The 21,931-nt window shown below is 36.4% G+C and overlaps 1 protein-coding gene and 1 long non-coding RNA gene across 2 annotated transcripts; both read left to right on the top strand.

Moving 5' to 3' along the window:
• Positions 1–46: 46 nt before the first annotated feature.
• LOC100372243 (nucleoside diphosphate-linked moiety X motif 6-like) lies at positions 47–18,171 on the top strand. The gene is made up of 5 exons (XM_002739755.4): positions 47–281; positions 4,800–5,006; positions 6,381–6,436; positions 9,341–9,440; positions 17,787–18,171. The coding sequence occupies exons 1-5, from the start codon at positions 104–106 to the stop codon at positions 18,122–18,124; spliced, it is 879 nt and encodes a 292-aa protein (XP_002739801.1). The 5' UTR covers positions 47–103; the 3' UTR covers positions 18,125–18,171.
• On the top strand, positions 2,266–3,068 carry LOC144349526 (uncharacterized). Its single transcript, XR_014929096.1, has 2 exons — positions 2,266–2,406; positions 2,901–3,068. It is a non-coding gene; the product is annotated as an uncharacterized LOC144349526 (long non-coding RNA).
• Positions 18,172–21,931: the final 3,760 nt, after the last annotated feature.

The following is a 21,931-nucleotide window of genomic DNA, read 5'->3' as shown; positions in this document are numbered from 1 at the left end:
TTTTCTCAAATAGTTTTAATCGAAGAAATAATCCACTGATAAACGCATTTTGTCACCTTAGTTATATTAATTTGCTAAATTAGCGCTAGAAAAAGAATTTACAATGATTGCAGTACTTCGCTCGCAGAACATTTATTATTTCGTCGTTGGTACACTGAAAAGAAGATGTTCAAGTTCAACTTTGTTTGATGGAAAAGTTGACAGATATGGTGGCATAACTGTGGACTTACAAAAGTCACATCTAGACAGCCCCGAAACAACATTCAGTGATATTTTGAAAGGTAATCGGCACAGGTGAACAATTATTTTGTGCGTGTGTGTGTGAATGGGGGGGGGGGGGGGTGTTGTTAAATAAACAGTCATTAAAGTGCCTGTGAAATGGCTGCTATGTTCACGCCTAAAATTATCCATTGATACATAAATATTATTAATTTTTATGTTTCTAAATATGAATTATTTTTTAAGTGAAAAAATGTATTTTAAACTCAATCTACGGCAACTTTATTTTTGTGTATTTTAAAACGAGGCTCCTCATTAGCTTCTTATTTGCATACAGAAATTCTCCTTGTGACGTCAGAAGGGGAAGTTGCATGGCAGCTTGCATTGCCGATATGTGTAAATAAGGCAAATTTCTCTTGCAGTTTTCTTGTCTTTGACTGAACTTTCACTTATGTACTTGTTCGTCGAAGAGGAATAGACCATAATGATCACAAAGTATCAATTTTTGTTGCATGGGGTTGAGTTAGATGCGAAATATGTCCGTTCTGGTGTAGCTGGTCACCGTGATTGTCACTGGCGCACGTTTGTACACTGTCGCTGGACAAAATAGAATTTGACGTCGGAATTATCTCGTTATTTAGCAGGTTACTAGGCACGTCACTACACTGTTGTATTTCATCGATCGTCTGAGTAAAACTTTCAAAATTAAAATAAAAAAATATTTTGACATTCTAAACATTAGACTATAGTGATCACTATAAAATAATTAAAAAAACGACAAATCACAGTTACTAAATAAATGACAGCCGCGTGGAAATAAATTGAAATTTTGTTGAAATAGGTGAACGCGTCAGGTCACGACGAGGGCAAGTGCGTTAAAAGTGGCGTTTAATTGGATAACAAAAATAATCAAGATCGTCAAACATACAGATAAATTCAGAGTGGATTCGAGTTAGCGTGATCCATGGCGTGATTGTCATAATTATAACATCATATTAAAACTTTATTTGGTGGAAACACATTGACCAAGCCCGGATTCTTATTTCATAAATTATTATGCAGATCAAGCTGCAAGCATGGAGGTAAAACAAGAACAGATGTGAATTCGACATTCAACACCAATCACCAAACAATTCAGAAACTTTTAGCCTTCGAAAATGAAAACAATTAGCAGTGTGTAAGGGCTGTTTGTCCGACGCTTCGTTTTCGTGTCACTGTCAAAATTATTGCTACCTTTTACTTAACAGGGACTAAATGGTCTCTATAAAACGATAATCAGGATCGCAAAAAAGTCAACTCATTTGAAACACTTGCCGGACGTCTCTCTCTCTTCTGAAATCCGCCTCGGTGATCATGGTCCAGAATCTATTTCTTTCAAAAGTGTTGCGCCAGGTTTATGTTGTTGGCATTTCTCTTTAAACCTAGTTGTTTTTTCATGGACGAGGACAGTTTCTCCAAAAAAAAAGAATCTGAGAAACGTGTGAATACTTACAATATGACTATACGTTTCACTGCAACTGCCCAAAACACAACATCTAAAAACCCTCTCTCAAAAAAATAAAATAGACAAAAGAAAAAAAAAACGCTGACCGAAAAATGTATATCGTTTAAAAGTATACTGAATGACCAGTGTTATTACGGCTTAGAGTATGACTTCCTCTCACATTTTGGCATTTGGTGGCGCACTTTTGGCGAGAGTCGGAAATCCAGAAACAGTCGACCGTTTCAGGATAGGTGGGCATGGCTACAACACAAGAAATATCCCAAATTTACTTGGATACGAGTAATCATTTTTGGCAAAAAAATCAATAACTGCCCATTTCAGTGGGACACAATCTGATTAAAATCTGATGTAGTGTACGGGCTTTAATTATTTTGGCTATAAACTTATTTTAATTTTATTTTTTATTACTTTTGTTATTAATGCCTTTTTATTTTATTATCATTTTACTTTGATTTTGATTTCGTGTTTTTTTTAATTCCGCCCTACATACATCTGAACCGATGCCTATGTAACGAGATTTCAACGAGACCCACTATCGGCGATTTTAGTCAACGAATCACAGACCTCCTTCTATAGCGCACATGATGACGTCACCGGGCAGAGTCAGGTAGCAAACAGACTCAAATAAAATGGCGGATTATACCGACGTTATAATTAGCTACCGAGAATAACACGGCTTTTCGGTAAGTTTATCATTGTCAAATTCAACGAAAGTCATTTTTATGTTAATATTGTGGCTCGAATGGTTCGAGTTTAGATCGTTATTTTGCGTAGTTATTCTGGGAGTGACGATTTTGTTTCCACCGGTTCGACAGAACACCGGTGTCTTTTTCCAGTCGCTTGCCCTGAAGACGGGTGATGTTTTGTTGACGATCGGGCCAAAATCGTCTACGGCATTGAAGCCGTAGCTGTAAATATTCATCAAATTGTATCAACATTTTGTACATTATACAATAACTCTTTATTAAAGTAATTGAGCTGATTTGGACTGGAATAAAATATTTGTTATTTGGAACACATCGCAATTGATCAAGAAATATTTTTTGCTCCAATTTTCTGCGTCGATTCCGTGGGCCGGTGACCGTTATACAATTTAAAATCAGTTTGCATTGTTTACTATAGCTGTTAACAGTGTTCTAATCATTACGATTTACTCATTTGTTTGCTTCCATTCTAGATAATTATGCTCAGTGTTTGATGTAAAATTGAAGGGATGACTGAATGAACGAACCTTGGCTGGCGAAGATGTATCTGGAAGTGTACACATTTGTTGGAAGTGAAAAAAATATTCAATGTAATGACAAAAATTGTAAAATTTCTTCTGTAAATAAAAATGTACTAGCAATTTTCTATTAATGGTTTATTCAAGTGGGCAAAATATAATGTACAGAAAGCTTGCCCGTATACACTGAAAAGTAAGCAACTGACAGCCTGTATAAAAGGGGGGCTGTGATTGGCTGTTACTTACGCGAGATTTGAACGGGACTTACATAGGCGTCGGATCAGATGTAGGTAGGGCGGAATTAAAAAAAATCACAAAATCAAAATCAAAGTAAAATAATAAAATAAAAAGGCATTAATAAAAAATATAATAAAAAATAAGTTTATGGCCAAAATAATTAAAGCCCGTACACTACATCAGATTTTAATCAGATTGAGTGGGACACAGATCTAAAATGGGAAACGTGAGGGTGGGCATTGCACAGGCACTTTAAGGGTGGACCATTAGAAAACTGGGGGCGATTGCAGAAAAACTGTGCAAAAACATTTTGTTCCTTCACTTAGTTTTGCGCTATTTTTGTTAATGATGAATTCGCTGTATTATTTTCTCAGTGTGTAATATTTTTTCCCTTAAAAAATAGCGATGCAGAAAAAATTAAAATTGCATTGGTTAGGGGTTGCGGTGTCACTGCAAAGTAAAAACAAAATTTTAGTGAGAAAAAAAAAACCTTCCCTGAATATATTTCCACACAGTTATACTCCACAATAAGTTTTCAATGGTTGACATTTGCAGGCCTTACAAATTATATGAAACAGAAATTTTACTTTTATTTATTTTGATAGACTTTATAGTTCATGTTTATGGTATAAGGGTCCAATCTACTGAAAGTCAGATGTGGGTACAGGCTCGGGTCCAACTACTGTAAAATACCTCATTTTCACTTGAAATTTATTTTTGCTATTTTCTGTGAAGAGATGAATCTGAAAATAAAATTCAATTGAAATAACCTTTTTCGTTTATTTCACATGCAGCTCATCAAAAATCAGTGAAAAGAAATTCCATACAAAACAGTCAAAATGTCTTTTTCAGAGAAAATTAATTCATGCTAAAATAAAGTAACTTACAATACATGTACCCATATCAAATCATGTTAAAGTATTGTATGATTAAAACAACCAATCATAACTCATGTTACAGACAGCTTTAGGCATGGCTTGATGGATGCTTAAACTTACAATTATGTTGCCTGTATACTCACCGCAGTCTGTTAAATAAATGAATATTTGTTTCTGATCAGAGCACATGATTTTTTTCTGGTTTCTGCCAAAATACTTAGATAAAGTAAATGAAGCGTATTTCACTCCACATTGTACTAATTGACCAATGAATGGAAAACATTTCACTTCACATTGTACTAATAGACCAATGAATGAAGAACATTTCACTTCACATTGTACTAATAGACCAATGAATGAAAAAAAGTTCACTTCACATTGTACTAATAGACCAACGAATGAAGAACATTTCACTTCACATTGTACTAATTGACCAATGAATGATAAATATTTCACTTCACATCGTACTGACTGACCAATGAATGAATAGCATTTCACTTCACATTGTACTTATTGACCAATGAATGAAGAGTATTTCACTTCACATTATACAAACTGCCAAAATACTTAGATAAAGTAAAAATGGTGAAAATACAATAACTTAATATAATTATTAATTAAAATTAAAAGCACATGTTTTGAATATAGTGAATAAAAAAAAAAATATTTTTATGAGATTTGCAAATTTTCTCCCAAGCTTGCATGCACATATGCGGTAACCTGTCACTGTCTTTAACAGAATCTTTACTATCATGGAGGAAAGAGGGACGGAAAGCAGTATGGCTGAATATACCGGTGATGAAAGCTGCCCTAATACCAATTGCTGTGAAGCAAGGTTTTTGTTTGCATCACAGCCGTGGAGATTGCATCACAATGTGTCAATGGATGGACGATGGCTCTCCAAGTAGACTACCACTCTATGCAACACATCAAGTGGGCGTGGCAGGTTAGATTTTTAACTGTAAAATGACTAGTTTTCACTGGGTTTAAATTTTGCTGATTCAGTGGGTTTTAAATTCACAGTTTTATCATTTAGATAATGTGTTATATGCTAAATTTTACATATTCACTGGGTTTTAATGTAGCACATTTTCCAGTCAGCGAAATAAGCAAAATTAAAACCCAGTGAGTAATTGACCCTTTTACAGTACTCAGAACCCAATGCAAGTGAGCCCTCTATAGACTGGATCCTTACATTTTGAATATTTAACCTTTACCTTTTGACCACCAGTTCCCTCTATTTATCACAAATTCACAAAATAGTACTCTTTATAGTCTGCACTTTCATTCATAGGATTGGGACAAAAATAGCCAAATTTTTGCAGTAAAAACTGAAAATTGACTCAAATTTTGTGTTTGCTCCAAAAAAAAGTGCAGACAAATTTTGATGAGAAAATCCAGTGGTGAAAAGGTTAAAGTGCTAGTCATCGTGCAGTGTGTGTGTGTGTGTGTGTGTGTGTGTGTGTGTGTGTGTGTGTGTGTGTGTGTGTGTGTGTGTGTGTGTGTGTGTGTGTGTGTGTGTGTGTGTGTGTGTGTGTGTGTGTGTGTGTGTGTGTGTGTGTGTGTGTGTGTGTGTGTGTGTGTGTGTGTGTGTGTGTGTGTGTGTGTGTGTGTGTGTGTGTGTGTGTGTGTGTGTGTGTGTGTGTGTGTGTGTGTGTGTGTGTGTGTGTGTGTGTGTGTGTGTGTGTGTGTGTGTGTGTGTGTGTGTGTGTGTGTGTGTGTGTGTGTGTGTGTGTGTGTGTGTGTGTGTGTGTGTGTGTGTGTGTGTGTGTGTGTGTGTGTGTGTGTGTGTGTGTGTGTGTGTGTGTGTGTGTGTGTGTGTGTGTGTGTGTGTGTGTGTGTGTGTGTGTGTGTGTGTGTGTGAAATATTTTGAAGGAAAGTGCAAAGCACTGCCTGCCATTGACTTGAATGAACTGACATCTGTGTTTTTTCTCAATAATGTTTCTGTTATCTTAGCTTTGCTGTGTCAGTAGCAGAATTAAATTATATTTGGCTGAAATGAATTGTCAGTTTCACCACCAATGGCTTAAAGGAATTTCAAACTATGGATTATTCTGCGAAAATAATCGTCATTTGAAAACATGTTATCACCCCACAGAAATGTAAATTAAAAAAAACGTAAATCTTAACATCGAGTAATAAAGTATAAGTTCGGTAGCACATTTTAATTTATTACACAAATCTGACATGATTTTAGCTTTCTCCGCATTTGTAAAGTTGCTAAGCAAGTTTGAACTTGATGAAAAAATTGATGTAGTTTAAGTGACTGTGTAATGATTAAATGGTTCTATCTTGCTTAACAATATTGCTTGTTTTTAGGATTTGTGTTAAATGAGGAAACAGGGCAGGTTCTAATGGTTCAAGATAAAATACGAGTGAGTATAAAAACAATGTTTAGACTCATCATTGTTTGTTGAAGTCTCCACTTATGACAAATGTGTATCAGCAAAAGTCAATGACGCATACACGACCTTTGACTACATTGTATTGAGTGAAGAAAGTGACACAAGTTTTGTTAATTAAACACATACTTTTTGGGAAGTCCTTGGATGCTGAATTTAAAATTGAATTTAGAGTATTTTTACTTTACATAGTTTCATTTTTTAATTGGTTTGCATGGAATATAAAACAAACTGACCAATGAATGAAGAGTATTTCACTTCACTTTATACTATTTGACCAATGAATGAAAAAAAGTTCACTTCACATTGTACTTATTGACCAATGAATGAAGAGTATTTCACTCCACATTGTACTAATTGACCAATGAATGAAAAAAGGTTCACTTCACATTGTACTTATTGACCAATGAATGAAGCGTATTTCACTCCACATTGTACTAATTGACCAATGAATGGAAAACATTTCACTTCACATTGTACTAATAGACCAATGAATGAAGAACATTTCACTTCACATTGTACTAATAGACCAATGAATGAAAAAAAGTTCACTTCACATTGTACTAATAGACCAACGAATGAAGAACATTTCACTTCACATTGTACTAATTGACCAATGAATGAAAAATATTTCACTTCACATCGTACTGACTGACCAATGAATGAATAGCATTTCACTTCACATTGTACTTATTGACCAATGAATGAAGAGTATTTCACTTCACATTATACAAACTGACCAATGAATGAAAAACATTTCACTTCACATTGTAATAATTGACCAATGAATGAAAAACATTTCACTTCACATTGTACTAATTGACCAATGAATAAATAATATTCCACTTCACATTGTACCAATTGACCAGTGAATGAAGAACATTTCACTCTACATTGTACTAACTGACCACTTAATGAAGAGTATTTCACTTCACATTGTACAAATTGACTAATGAATGAAGAGTACTATTTCACTACACATTGTACCAATTGACTAATGAATGAAGAGTACTATTTCGCTACACATTGTATCAATTGACCAGTGAATGAAGAACATTTCACTCTACATTGTACTAACCGACCAATGAATGAAGAGTACTATTTCACTCTACATTGTACTAACCGACCAATGAATGAAGAGTACTATTTCACTCTACATTGTACTAACCGACCAATGAATGAAGAGTACTATTTCACTCTACATTGTACTAACCGACCAATGAATGAAGAGTACTTTTTCACTCTACATTGTACTAACCGACCAATGAATGAAGAGTACTGTTTCACTCTGCATTGTACTAACCGACCAATGAATGAAGAGTACTATTTCACTCTACATTGTACTAACCGACCAATGAATGAAGAGTGTTTCACTTCACATTGTACAAATTGACCAATGAATGAAGAGTACTATTTCACTACACCTTGTATGGACAAATGAATGGTTTTTCTCATTTATTTTATTAATAGCATTTGCCACTGCCTTAATTTTATAGAATGGCTGGTTCTGAAAGCAATCTCTCAACCATAGTTTTGACTTTCCCATCTATGTTATGAATACGACACATGGAATATGATTTTTAAGCCAGGTGCCAGATTCCCGCAATTAATATCATTAGCTGTCAGTCCTGAATATTTTTACATGCAAAAGGACTGATTACTGTCCAATCAAATCATTGCTCTGTTTATAAAAATGATTGGGCATTGGCTACCTTACTGAATTGGCAGCGTACACACCCTGGTTAGGGAAACTCATTTTTGCTATGATTTGAACTTGAGACAAGCTTTATGTTACCGATGTAGTTAGTTAAAATCTTCTGACCTCATATCTGCTGACACTGCAATGCAACAGCACTCGAGTGTATGAAGAAATCGTTGAAATAAATGAAACAGAGATTTTTTATAATTATCCTAAACTATTCACAAATAGACCTCCATATTGGAAATCTTATTATTATATAACAAAACTTCTCGTGTGTTAACCTTATCATCTAACATTTACATCCTCTGACACATAATACGCTCATGAATAAAATGTCTGATATGCTGGTATTCAGTCCCCACTACAACTTAATAATTAGGTAAAAATATGTTGCATATTTCCAAGTTGGCTAAAGCGTGAAATGTCATATTAAGAATACCGGTAGTTTGAGTTTGCTTTCACTTTCTACACAAATCATCATTCATGGCAATTTCATGACCTGTCTGTGGCCATTATTATATCATGATTAGCTATGGCCGTTTATTGACCTAACATTAACAGTATTGAAAAAGGTTACAGTAGATGCTGCATAGTCTGCAAAGTAAAAGTACATTCTTGTTTGCAAGCAACATGTCAAAGGTTAGACAAAAAGTTTGCTTCATTTTGTGAATGTAATACAGCAGTACACAATTGTGGTCGAATCAGTGGAAATCATAAACCACACTTACATGACCACTTATCATTAATTATACAATCTACCTGCCCACAACACTTGCCAAAGCTTTTATTAAAGTTTTGTTGAACATAATTAAAATTGTGGAATAGTTTCTCTTTAAATGAGTTGCCGTATTCAAAAGGTATTACTTTATCCATTTTCCTACTTGTTCATGAATACACGATTGTCTCTGAAAATTGCACCGTGACCTCTGTGGTTTCGTTTCGCTTTTCATCTTTGTTGTAGACTGAAGAAAATGTCTCGTTTTCAGGTACCACCACACCCTCCTTAACAAATTTCAAATGTCATTTACACCCACATGTATTCTGTCTCCATAGTAACCTCCCACTCATACATCTATACAAGACATAATGGCGCCAATGTGTGGGATCAAGTCAAAAGTGTATAATTGACATCTACGGGTTAAACTGGATTCTTTTCTGTTTATTCTGCACTGTAGGTGTCACTTTGGAAGTTCCCTGGTGGTTTATCCAACCCTGGGGAGGACATTGCGGACACTGCCATCAGGGAGGTCTATGAGGAGACTGGTGTTAAGACAGGTGAGGGTAAAAATACAGGTGTCTTATTATACAGGTGTTCCACAAAAAGACAAGTGGGCAATAAGTAAGCGGTCAGATCTTAAAATTTGATCAACTGGGTGTGGTTTAAGTTTGTACGAAGAGAGGTTAAAAAGATTAGGGCTGACCACAGCACTCTAGCTGTGGACTCATAGCCATATGTTGCCGACCGCATTATTTACGTGACTGACTCTGGTCTACCGGTATGTTCGACAGACAATAACAAAATCAACAAGTCATTGTTAATGACAAAGTCCCCGTCCAAAATTTTGTGATCTGACATATCAATTTGATTCTGATGAAGTCATTGAGACTAGATTTAAACCATTAATAGTTTGACCTAGCCCACCAAAATGTGAGCTGCTTTTGTTATCTGTGAACATTAACCTTTTCACCACCAGTTCCATTTTTTCATACAAATTCATAAATTAGTCCCGTTTATGGTCTGCATTTTCCTTCAGAAGATTAGAACAAAAATAGCCAAATTTTTTGAGTAAAAACTGAAAAAATACTTAAATTTTGTCTATCTGTCTGTACTGTATTGAACAATTTTGGCGAAAAAGTCTGGTGATAAAAAGGTGTATGTGTCATAATCTTTCCGTCATGTTGTCAATTCTGAAATAAAATATTTTATACTGGTTACTCATTTTTTAAAGATGTTAAAACATAGCACTACAAATAATTAACATGTTGTGAACACAAGAGTCTAATTTTTAGAAATGCAATGTTTAATTCAATATGGTTGACTGACTTCAGTATCAAACTCTACCCTACCAGTAATTGCTAATGCGTAATAACTACTCAGACTTATGAATTGAATTCTGTCAATCACAAGTCTGTCCATTAGTGTTTCAGAGACATTCATTTCATAATGTTTTCAGTTTACTTCAATAGGATTCAATTTAGATCATCATGATTTTTTGCTGGCCCAGTTAAAATACTAGATTTTATGATTAGAATCAAAATAGCCGACTAATGGCCATTTTACCCTCTGAAGTGCTCCGAACATACTCTCTGATTTAGTTCAAGTTTAAGAGTCGAGACTGAATGGTATACGTCAATTTGTTTTTGGATTTGATGAAATTTGACCAACTTTTGTGATTTCATTTAAGATATTGGCCATTTTGTTTTGTATTTCCTTACCCATTTTGTTAGGAAACATAGGTCAACAGAACTATTTGATGTTTAAGAAGAATGCTTGGCAAAAGTCATTTTACTAGAATATAATAGTTCAACAATAAAAACTATAAAATATAATTAGTTTTCCTATCATTAGATTTTACCAGTTCAGGCTGTTATAAGTAAGATACGTCTTGTCCTATTGATAATTTTATATGTATAGGTGTGATATTTTGATGAATTGTTAAATGTATTTACACCTGAAATCAAATTGATATATGTTACTTTTTAGATGCAGGGGAATGTTGAAAAATCACTTTCTGTGATATTAACCTTTACACCACCAGTTCCCTATTTTTATCACAAATTCACAAAATAGTCCTTTTCATAGTCTGCAGTTTCTGTCAGAAGATTGGGGCAAAAAATGCCAAATTTTTTGAGTAAAAGCTGAAAATTGACTCAAATTTTGACTGTTGGCTCCAAAATTAGGGTTCATTTCCAGAAATATTGGAGAATACAAGAAAAAAGTGATGAAAAATTTTGGCGAGAAATTCTGGCGGTGAAAAGGTTAAATGATACGTGTCACGCACAGAGGACATAGTGTAGATAAATGAGTGATCGGAGTGCATAGCTTATTGGCTATTTTTGAGCTACTATCTACATGATCAAATGTTAATTTTAAGACATTTTTGATTTAAAGTTGATTATATATTTGTGAAATTACACATATAATGGAAATCTAACACGTAGATAAATTCCTGAAATAAGTGAAAATATAGATAACCCTGTACTTTAACTAAAGAAGCCAATTATCACATAGTTTATTCTAAAACGTGTATTGATTTTAGTCGTATATTTATCGCTCAAATGTAAATAAATATATATCTTGGCATAACCGCTAAAATTACAATTCTTAGTAACAAGTGAATTTGAGCCATACAAATTTTTTATCAAGCTGCTGATTTGACCTTGCCACTTTTCTAAAAAATATGCACAAATACCTTTCCAATGATACCACACACCATTAGTACTTACAGTCTGTACGAAATCTGCCAAAAAATGGACTTAGCCAGTAGACTAATCACCCATACGTCATTCTCCATGTCAAGTTTATCTGTATATATCTTGCAATATAATGGTTTGCACAGAATTACAAACACTATCAATTACCTGCGGAACCTCTCAATAAACTTGTGTGGTCAGATTATAGGTGTGTAGTTTTACCTAGTCAGTACGAAAACACGGAAAACAATTAAAAGTAAATCTGATAAAAAAAACGGGCTATAGAAACTGGCTTATTCAACGAGATCGGGTTTGGGTAATTAATACTTGATTGTCTGTGCTGATAGCTGTATTTCATATTGTACAATGCTAATATGACGCCCCATAAAACAAAACAAAGACCACCGAGCGCCGTACTCTAGATTGTGTCATTGTATCCGACCATTACCAGTACATTGTTATAGTATATAATAGAGGGTATTGTTCCCAGACACCTACAGATTACATGGTGACAAATTCCCACCAACTGGAATAGTGTATGAAACTGCAGCCCTGTTTACTGATATGATTGTGTAACGCCTTTGTGTTTCATGGTTCACGGTGTATGAGTACCAGCTATTTATTGGGTGTATCATAGTTTATTATTGTTTCTTGTAAGGTGCGGCTTGGGTGTACCGGTTTATTAATAGTTGTTGGGTCTTCTAGCTACGCTTTTGTTTTTGTTAGTCTTAAGCCAGCAAAGGCTTTTTTTAATTGCAAAATACTTCACAGCTTCCCTCACAAAACTTTTAATCAATTAAACTTGGTGATGTTTTAAGGTAGAGATGCAGTTTATTTGGCTTGCTTTTAATTGAGTAATTAGACAATGAAGATGGTATTATATATCCAACATGTTATATATTTTCTGAAAGCTTATTATACAAACTTTGTAAAACTTGTCTTTATTTTAACGCTACACAAAAGTAAAAAATATTGTCATTTTTTTTATGTTTTCATATTTGATATATCATGTTACAAGAATTGAGAAAATAAAATAAAAATATGGGGTAACCTACCGTACTCAGTTCAGAGATCAATAAAATACAGTGAAAATAACACGTTTTGTCTGTTTTAGGACATTTTACCATTGTTACATATTGCAATGATATATTTAAATATCTCAAAATTTTGCTTATAGATAAAAGTTGAAAAAAAGATGCAGTAAAATAATGTATATCAAAATTGTTCGGTAATCCGAACACGTGTTACGTTCCCCAACCATGTTGTTGTTTTCAGTATAAGCCGTAAGAAGCTATAGTTTGGTTCAGTCAGATGTTGTCAGTTGTTTATGTTAAATGAAAGTGCGATGTACAATTGATTGCGTGTAAGTTGCATTGTTTTCAATTCATGGTTCAATGAGCAACTAAATGGTTCCGACTCAAATTTCAGAGCAAGCTTTGGATGGTGGAAGACAGACAAATTTCCATGCAGGGAGAGAAACTGTCATCTGGCGGTAGAGTCATTCATTCAAAAATTCCATGAAATTATGACTAAAGAAAATGATAAATCAGAGCAAATTTACAGCACTGATGAATCAGGCAGGACCTTATTGGAAAAACATTGGTAGCCACCTCAGAGACATCAACACCAAGACAAAGTCAGCAAAAAAAGATTGACAATCATGGCTTGTGTCAACACTGCTGGCACACACAAATTGTTGCTTGTTGTCATTGGGAAATCCATGGATCTGCGTTGTTTGAAACATGTTAATATGAACAACTTACCTATTCAATATTTCAAGCAAGCAAGTGCATGGATGAGTGGGGAAATATTTTCCAAGTGGTTTCACGGTGCTTTTGTTTCTGCGATTTTGTGCGGTGATTTTGAATTGAATGAGCCTTGATACTTTTGCGTAATTTCCCGTCTCACTCCGATGTTGCCGAGCTAAGAAGCATTGGTGGATCAATCAAATGTTTATTTCTGTTGCCAAACACCACCTAGCTAATTCAACCAATGGACCAAGGCGTTGTAAATGTTACAAAATGTCGCTACAAATTGAAAATGTTGAGAAAGTGATCATGAAAAATGCAGATGCTGAGACTGACAAAACACTATCAGACTGTGCCAAATCTGCGAACTTGAAGGACGCTTGTTACCTGATTGGGATGTCAGGAGCTGAAATCTCTGAGGAATCGCTGACAAATTTCTGGCATTAAATTGAAGGTAAATTTGGAAGATTCTGAGAAAATTGAAAATGTGACTTGATAATGAAACCACTGGTGAAACCAACATCTAAGACATCGCATCACAACTTTTCCCCGAAGACTGCAATACTGCCATTGAATAGATGGAAACAGTAAAAGACAACTCTGGCTTTCAAGTAATTAGTGATGATGAAATACTTCATTCCGCTTAGCAATCCGTGACAGAAGGAATAAAAAAGGCAGAAGGATATTCTAGTGACAAAGAAAATCTGTCTTGTGTCCGCATGTCAACTCACAGTGAACCTGCCGACATGTATTCACAACCAGACTGCGAATCAATGCAGCTTTTTTTACTCTGCAGAATCCTCAAGAAGGCATTCAGTGTTGTTATCAGACAGCAAAGCAGTGCTCTATAGACCATTTCGTAACAAAAAGTAATACAACATGCAGTGCATATAAACAATAAAATTATTTTATTTATTTTTTACGTCAGCATAACGCAAGACATGTTTACATTTTAATTGGCAACACATATTGTGTAGTTGGTGAACGAGTGTGAATGGTGAAATTGAACAATGAAAAAAAATCCCAACCCCGAGTTTGCATAACCAAACTTTTTATATCTGAACAAAAACCATGACACCCAAAGTGTTCAGATATTCAACATTTTACTATATAGTGTCTTACAAGGTAATAGAAGTATTAAAAATATTGACAATATTTATAGTGGGTTCTTGATGAGGAAACATGTTTTCATTGTGGTCTATGTAACTGCTGCTAAAATGGCATTTTATTGGTATTATTTTACTGTTTGTTTTCCAAAAAAGCTCACATACTCTTGACCAATACATTTAGCCACCTTCACCTACTCTGTTGTTCATTTGTATAGTCAACTGATGGTCACATGTGATCTCATCAAGTGTGGCCAACTGATGGTCACATGTGATCCCAATCACTGTGGCCAACTGATGGTCACGTGTGGCCAACTGATGGTCGCCTGTGATTCTATCAAGTATGGCCAACTGATGGTCAGATGCTATCTCATCCAGTGTGGTCAACTAATGGTTTCATGTGATCCCATCCAGTATGGCCAACTGATGGTCTCATGTGATTCCATCCAATATGGCCAACTGATGGACACATGTGATCCCATCCAGTGTGGCCATCTGATGGTCCCATGTGATCCCATCCAGTGTGGCCATCTGATGGTCCCATGTGATCCCATCCAGTGTGGCCATCTGATGGTCGCATGTGATCCCATCCAGTGTGGCCAACTGATGGTCGCATGTGATCCCATTCAGTATGGACAACTGATGTTCGTATGTGATCCCATCCAGTATGGCCAACTGATGATCACATGTAATCCCATTCACTGTGGCCAACTAATGGTCACATGTGATCCCATCCAATATGGCCAACTGATGGTCACATGTGATCCCATCCAGTGTGGCCATCTGATGGTCCCATGTGATCCCATCCAGTATGGCCAACTGATGGTCACATGTGATCCCATCCAGTATGGCCAACTGATGGTCGCATATTATCCCATCCAGTGTGGCCAACTGAAGGTCACATGTGATCCCATCCAGTGTGGGCAACTGATGGTCGCATGTGATCCCATTCAGTATGGCCAACTGATGGTCATATGTAATCCCATCCAGTATGGCTAACTGATGGTCATATGTGATCCCATTCACTGTGGCCAACTGATGGTCACATGTGATCCCATCCAGTATGGCCAACTGATGGTCACATGTGATCCCATCCAGTATGGTCAACTGATGGTCACATGTAATCCCATCCAGTATGGCCAACTGATTGTCGCATGTAATCCCATACAGTGTGGCCAACTGAGGGTCGCATATTATCCCAGCCACTATGGCCAACTGATGTTCGTATGTGATCCAATTCAGTGTGGCCAACTGATGTTCGTATGTGATCCAATTCAGTGTGGCCAACTGATGGTTCCATGTAATCCCATCCAGTATGGCCAACTGATGGTTCCATGTAATCCCATCCAGTATGGCCAACTGATGGTTTCATGTGATCCCATCCAGTATGGCCAACTGATGGTCACATGTAATCCCATCCAGTATGGCCAACTGATTGTCGCATGTAATCCCATCCAGTATGGCCAACTGATGGTCGCATGCGATTCCATCCAGTATGGCCAACTGATAGTCGCATGTGATCCCATCCAGTGTGGCCAACTGATGGTCGCATGTGATCCCATCCAGTATGGCCAACTGATGGTCACATGTAATCCCATCCAGTATGGCCAACTGATGGTCGCATGTGATCCCATCCAGTATGGCCAACTGATGGTCACATGTGATCCCATCCAGTATGGCCAACTGATGGTCACATGTAATCCCATCCAGTATGGCCAACTGATTGTCGCATGTAATCCCATCCAGTATGGCCAACTGATGGTCGCATGCGATTCCATCCAGTATGGCCAACTGATGGTCGCATGTGATCCCATCCAGTGTGGCCAACTGATGATCGCATGTGATCCCATCCAGTATGGCCAACTGATGGTCACATGTAATCCCATCCAGTATGGCCAACTGATGGTCGCATGTGATCCCATCCAGTATGGCCAACTGATGGTCACATGTGATCCCATCCAGTATGGCCAACTGATGGTCGCATGTAATCCCATCCAGTATGGCCAACTGATGTTCGCATGTGATTCCATCCAGTGTGGCCAACTGAGGATCACATATTATCCCATCCAGTGTGGCCAACTGATGGTCGCATGTGATTCCATCCAGTGTTGCCAACTGATGGTCACATGTGATCCCATCCAGTATGGGCAACTGATGGTCCCATGTGATTCCACCCAGTATGGCCAACTGATGGTCGCATGTGATCCCATCCAGTATGGCCAACTGATGGTCACATGTGATCCCATCCAGTATGGCCAACTGATGGTCGCATGTAATCCCATCCAGTATGGCCAACTGATGTTCGCATGTGATTCCATCCAGTGTGGCCAACTGAGGATCACATATTATCCCATCCAGTGTGGCCAACTGATGGTCGCATGTGATCCCATCCAGTATGGCTAACTGATGGTCACATGTAATCCCATCCAGTATGGCCAACTGATGGTCACATGTGATTCCATCCAGTGTGGCCAACTGATGGTCGCATGTGATCCCATCCAGTATGGCCAACTGATGGTCACATGTAATCCCATCCAGTATGGCCAACTGATGTTCGCATGTGATTCCATCCAGTATGGCCAACTGATGGTCACATGTGATCCCATCCAGTGTGGCCAACTGATGGTCTTATGTGATCCCATCCAGTGTGGCCAACTGATGGTCACATGTAATCCCATCCAGTATGGCTAACTGATGGTCACATGTGATCCCATCCAGTGTGGCCAACTGATGGTCACATGTGATCCCATCCAGTGTGGCCAACTGATGGTCTTATGTGATCCCATCCAGTGTGGCCAACTGATGGTCTTATGTGATCCCATCCAGTATGGCCAACTGATGATCGCATGTGATCCCATCCAGTATGGCTAACTGATGGTCACATGTGATCCCATCCAGTGTGGCCAACTGATGGTCACATGTGATCCCATCCAGTGTGGCCAACTGATGGTCTTATGTGATCCCATCCAGTGTGGCCAACTGATGGTCACATGTAATCCCATCCAGTATGGCTAACTGATGGTCACATGTGATCCCATCCAGTATGGCTAACTGATGGTCACATGTGATCCCATCCAGTGTTGCCAACTGATGGTCATATGAGATCCCATTCACTGTGACCAACTGATATTTAATCGTGAGCCTGGATGATACATTCTGTAACAATGAATATTAAAATTATATTTTTGTCTGAAATTTCATCCTCATAAATGTTCATAAATCACCTAAAATCAAGTTAGTTGCTGGCATTGAAAATGATTAAAGGGTTGACAGTATACTGGGCAGCATTGACAATAGATTGGTTTCTGTATAAATGTGGATAACGCTGTCAAAATTTCTCTCATCTCACCTAGAGTTCAAGTCTGTTATATCATTCCGACAACAACACAACCATCCTAACGCTTTTGGAAACTCAGACATATATGTTGTATGCCGACTGCAACCTTTGACCTCAGCCATCACTGTATGCCAAGATGAACTATTGGATGCTAAATGGATGAAAATTCACGACGTTGCTCACGATGTGAATATTCCGACACTCACTACGAGGATATGTCGCCTTGGAATATGTGGAATGGTAGAAGGCTTTGATAAAGTGGACATTCAGATGGAGAAACTTGAATCCATCTATAGAGGTGCTTTTTATAAAATTTACCATCGACCTCTGTCAGACAAATATAATTACATGTAGTTCCCTACTCTGTAAAACCATTACTGATTGGCTGAAAAGACATGAAATGAATTTGTTAACTGCTTAGTGACCAATCAGTGAACTTTTTACATGAAGCGAATATACTGCACTGCAAACTGTTAAAGGGCGCGGGTCGTCCTGCAACATACACCCATATTTTGCCTGAAACAAAAACACATTGCATACGTTGCATGGACCCATACTGAAAGGAATGCACCTTGACAACCACATTTCCTTAAAATGATTGTTGCAATGCACTGTATTTGATATGGGTTCCGTTGTTTGTTTGGATTTAAATTATTAATTATAACTTTTTAATTTGTCATTTTTGGGCTGTTTTGAAGGAGTAAACTTCACGAAAGTCACTGTGATTCAATGATGTCCATAACACTTTTAAAATTTTTGAATTCACTCACAATTGTCTCAATGACGAACAATATTTGAAGGGATGATTAGAAGCTTTGACAAATTTAAACTCGTTTTTAAATCATAGCATTAAGATAGCATGAATGTAGATTATGACATCTTTGATTGTGATTAAGACATCTTTGATTGTGATTAAGACATCTTGGATTGTGATTAAGACATCTTGGATTGTGATTAAGACATCTTGGATTGTGTTTAAGACAGGAAGCTGATTATGACATCTTGGATTGTGGTTAAGACAGAAAGCTGATTATAACATCTTGGATTGTGATTAAGACATGGATGCTGATTATGACATCATGGATTGTGATTAAGACATGGATGCTGATTATGACATCTTGGATTGTGATTAAGACATGGAAGCTGATTATGACATCTTGTATTGTGATTAAGACATGGATGTTTTGTGATTGTGATGACATCTTGGATTGTGATTAAGACATGGAAGCTGATTATGACATCTTGGATTGTGGTTAAGACAGAAAGCTGATTATAACATCTTGGATTGTGATTAAGACATGGATGCTGATTATGACATCTTGGATTGTGGTTAAGACAGAAAGCTGATTATAACATCTTGGATTGTGATTAAGACATGGATGCTGATTATGACATCTTGGATTGTGATTAAGACATGGATGCTGATTATGACATCTTGGATTGTGATTAAGACATGGAAGCTGATTATGACATCTTGTATTGTGATTAAGACATGAATGTTTTGTGATTGTGATGACATCTTGGATTGTGATTAAGACATGGAAGCTGATTATGACATCTTGGATTGTGTTTTAATGACAGGAAGCTGATTATAACATCTTGGATTGTGATTAAGACATGGATGTTTTGTGATTGTGATGACATCTTGGATTGTGATTAAGACATGGAAGCTGATTATGACATCTTGGATTGTGATTAAGACATAGATGCTGATTATAACATCTTGGATTGTGATTAAGACATAGATGCTGATTATGACATCTTGTATTGTGTTTAAGACATGTATGCTGATTATGACATCTTGGATTGTGATTAAGACATTGATGCTGATTATAACATCTTGGATTGTGATTAAGACATTGATGGTGATTATAACATCTTGGATTGTGTTTAAGACATTGATGCTGATTATGACATCTTGGATTCTGTTTAAGACATGTATGCTGATTATGACATCTTAGATTGTGTTTAAGACATGTATGCTGATTATGACATCTTGGATTGTGATAAAGACATGTATGCTGATTATGACATCTTGGATTGTGTTTAAGACATGTATGTTGATTATGACATTTTGGATTGTGATTAAGACATTGATGCTGATTATAACATCTTGGATTGTGATTAAGACATAGATGCTGATTATGACATCTTGGATTTTGATTAAGACATGGAAGCTGATTATAACATCTTGGATTTTGATTAAGACATTGATGCTGATTATAACATCTTGGATTGTGATTAAGACATTGATGGTGATTATAACATCTTGGATTGTGTTTAAGACATTGATGCTGATTATGACATCTTGGATTCTGTTTAAGACATGTATGCTGATTATGACATCTTGGATTGTGTTTAAGACATGTATGCTGATTATGACATCTTGGATTGTGATAAAGACATGTATGCTGATTATGACATCTTGGATTGTGTTTAAGACATGTATGTTGATTATGACATTTTGGATTGTGATTAAGACATTGATGCTGATTATAACATCTTGGATTGTGATTAAGACATAGATGCTGATTATGACATCTTGGATTTTGATTAAGACATGGAAGCTGATTATGACATCTTGGATTGTGATTAAGACATGTATGCTGATTATGACATCTTGGATTGTGATTAAGACATTGATGCTGATTATGACATCTTGGATTGTGATTAAGACATAGATGCTGATTATGACATCTTGGATTTTGATTAAGACATGGAAGCTGATTATGACATTGTGGATTGTGATTAAGACATAGATGCTGATTATGACATCTTGGATTGTGATTAAGACATAGATGCTGATTATGACATCTTGGATTGTGATTAAGACATCTTGGAAAATCTTACCAGGGGGGGGGTGTCCATGATTCACAATGCTTGCACTGAGACATGGTTGCTGACATCGTATTTGGGGGTGTTTGGTTCACTATGGTGGTGGTGGATTAGCAATGTTCACAGACATGTTTGCTGACATTGCTATGGGGGGGGGGGGCTTCCATTAATCATTATGATACATTGGTTGGCGCATTGGTCTCGAATGAGAGTTTTTTGATTTGATTGCAGCTATTGGGAGACTGCTTTGCATGTACTTGCATTTAACACTAAAAATGAAAAAAAAAGAATGGCAAAAGAGCCAGCAGTGACTTTGTTTAAAAAATGCTATGGTGCAATAATATTTTTTTTTTTAAATTGTAATATGTACAGCAATAAGGACATGGTGAATAAATTAATAAATCTTACATGACGTCTGTCTATCTGTCATGTTCATTTCTTTAATGATTTATTGGTGGTACATTTATATTGCTGTAACATGTTGTCATCAATCTTGTTATAAATGCCCAAAACAAACTGTTTTGACAACATTTTCTGAAAAGTTGCCAAGTTGTTGCCTCTAATTGGCTATTTGAAAATCTGAAGAAAAAATCTTGGGGTAACTAAACTTTTTATTGAATTAATGTGACACAGTGTTGTGTACCCTCTATTATTCAATTCAAAATGGCCGCCACTGTAGGGCTTCATGAGAAAATGAGTTGTTTCCATGGAAACATTCATTTATATATAAAACAATTCATATAGTTTTATGTCTAATAAATATAGTGGCCTTGATCTTTGTCTTGCCATGTTTGTGAGATTGTGCGTTATGTATGAAGTCTAACATTAAAGCAGGACAAAGGTGATAGCGCCATAGTGGCATCAAAACATCTTGTGGGATTCAATATACACGAAACTTCGAAACTTTGATCACTCCGCGCATAATAATGTGCTAAAGACCTGGAAGATCGGCATTTTGACATTTAGTTATAAAAAATAGAATTCAAAACCAAATTATTAATGTGCATGAATTAGTAATAAATTGATACTAAGGACATATGAATGATATAATAATCGACTTTTCGGAATATGACTTTCAAAATGACTTTCAGTTATTATTCCAGAGGTAATTGGGAGAGAGTAAGGGAGTTTGAAATATTTGAAAGAGTTAGGGAGTTTGAAATAGTGTTAATAGTTTTATGCTCTGGGATTTTCTCTTGATAATTAGAAATAAAAACTTCTTTTAAATAAGAATGTCAAATGCTGGAACCCAGAATTTAAAAATTCTCTATCCTATCTAATAGCTGTGAAAGTTTGGTGAAATAAAAGTTTGTAAGAACCACACTG

This window comes from Saccoglossus kowalevskii, chromosome 4 (assembly GCF_978046115.1).
Source record: "Saccoglossus kowalevskii chromosome 4, keSacKowa6.1, whole genome shotgun sequence".
In the NCBI taxonomy this organism is placed as follows: domain Eukaryota; kingdom Metazoa; phylum Hemichordata; class Enteropneusta; family Harrimaniidae; genus Saccoglossus; species Saccoglossus kowalevskii.
This window is presented reverse-complemented; position numbering and strand designations above follow the sequence as displayed.

What these genes read in the sequence shown, in the direction of transcription:
- LOC100372243 (XM_002739755.4), top strand. Translation starts at nt 104, where the DNA reads ATGATTGCAGTACTTCGCTCGCAGAACATTTATTATTTCGTCGTTGGT. An exon ending in ATTCAGTGATATTTTGAAAG is followed by an intron (nt 282 to 4,799) that starts GTAATCGGCACA and finishes TGTCTTTAACAG; the next exon opens with AATCTTTACTATCATGGAGG. An exon ending in TGGTTCAAGATAAAATACGA is followed by an intron (nt 6,437 to 9,340) that starts GTGAGTATAAAA and finishes TCTGCACTGTAG; the next exon opens with GTGTCACTTTGGAAGTTCCC.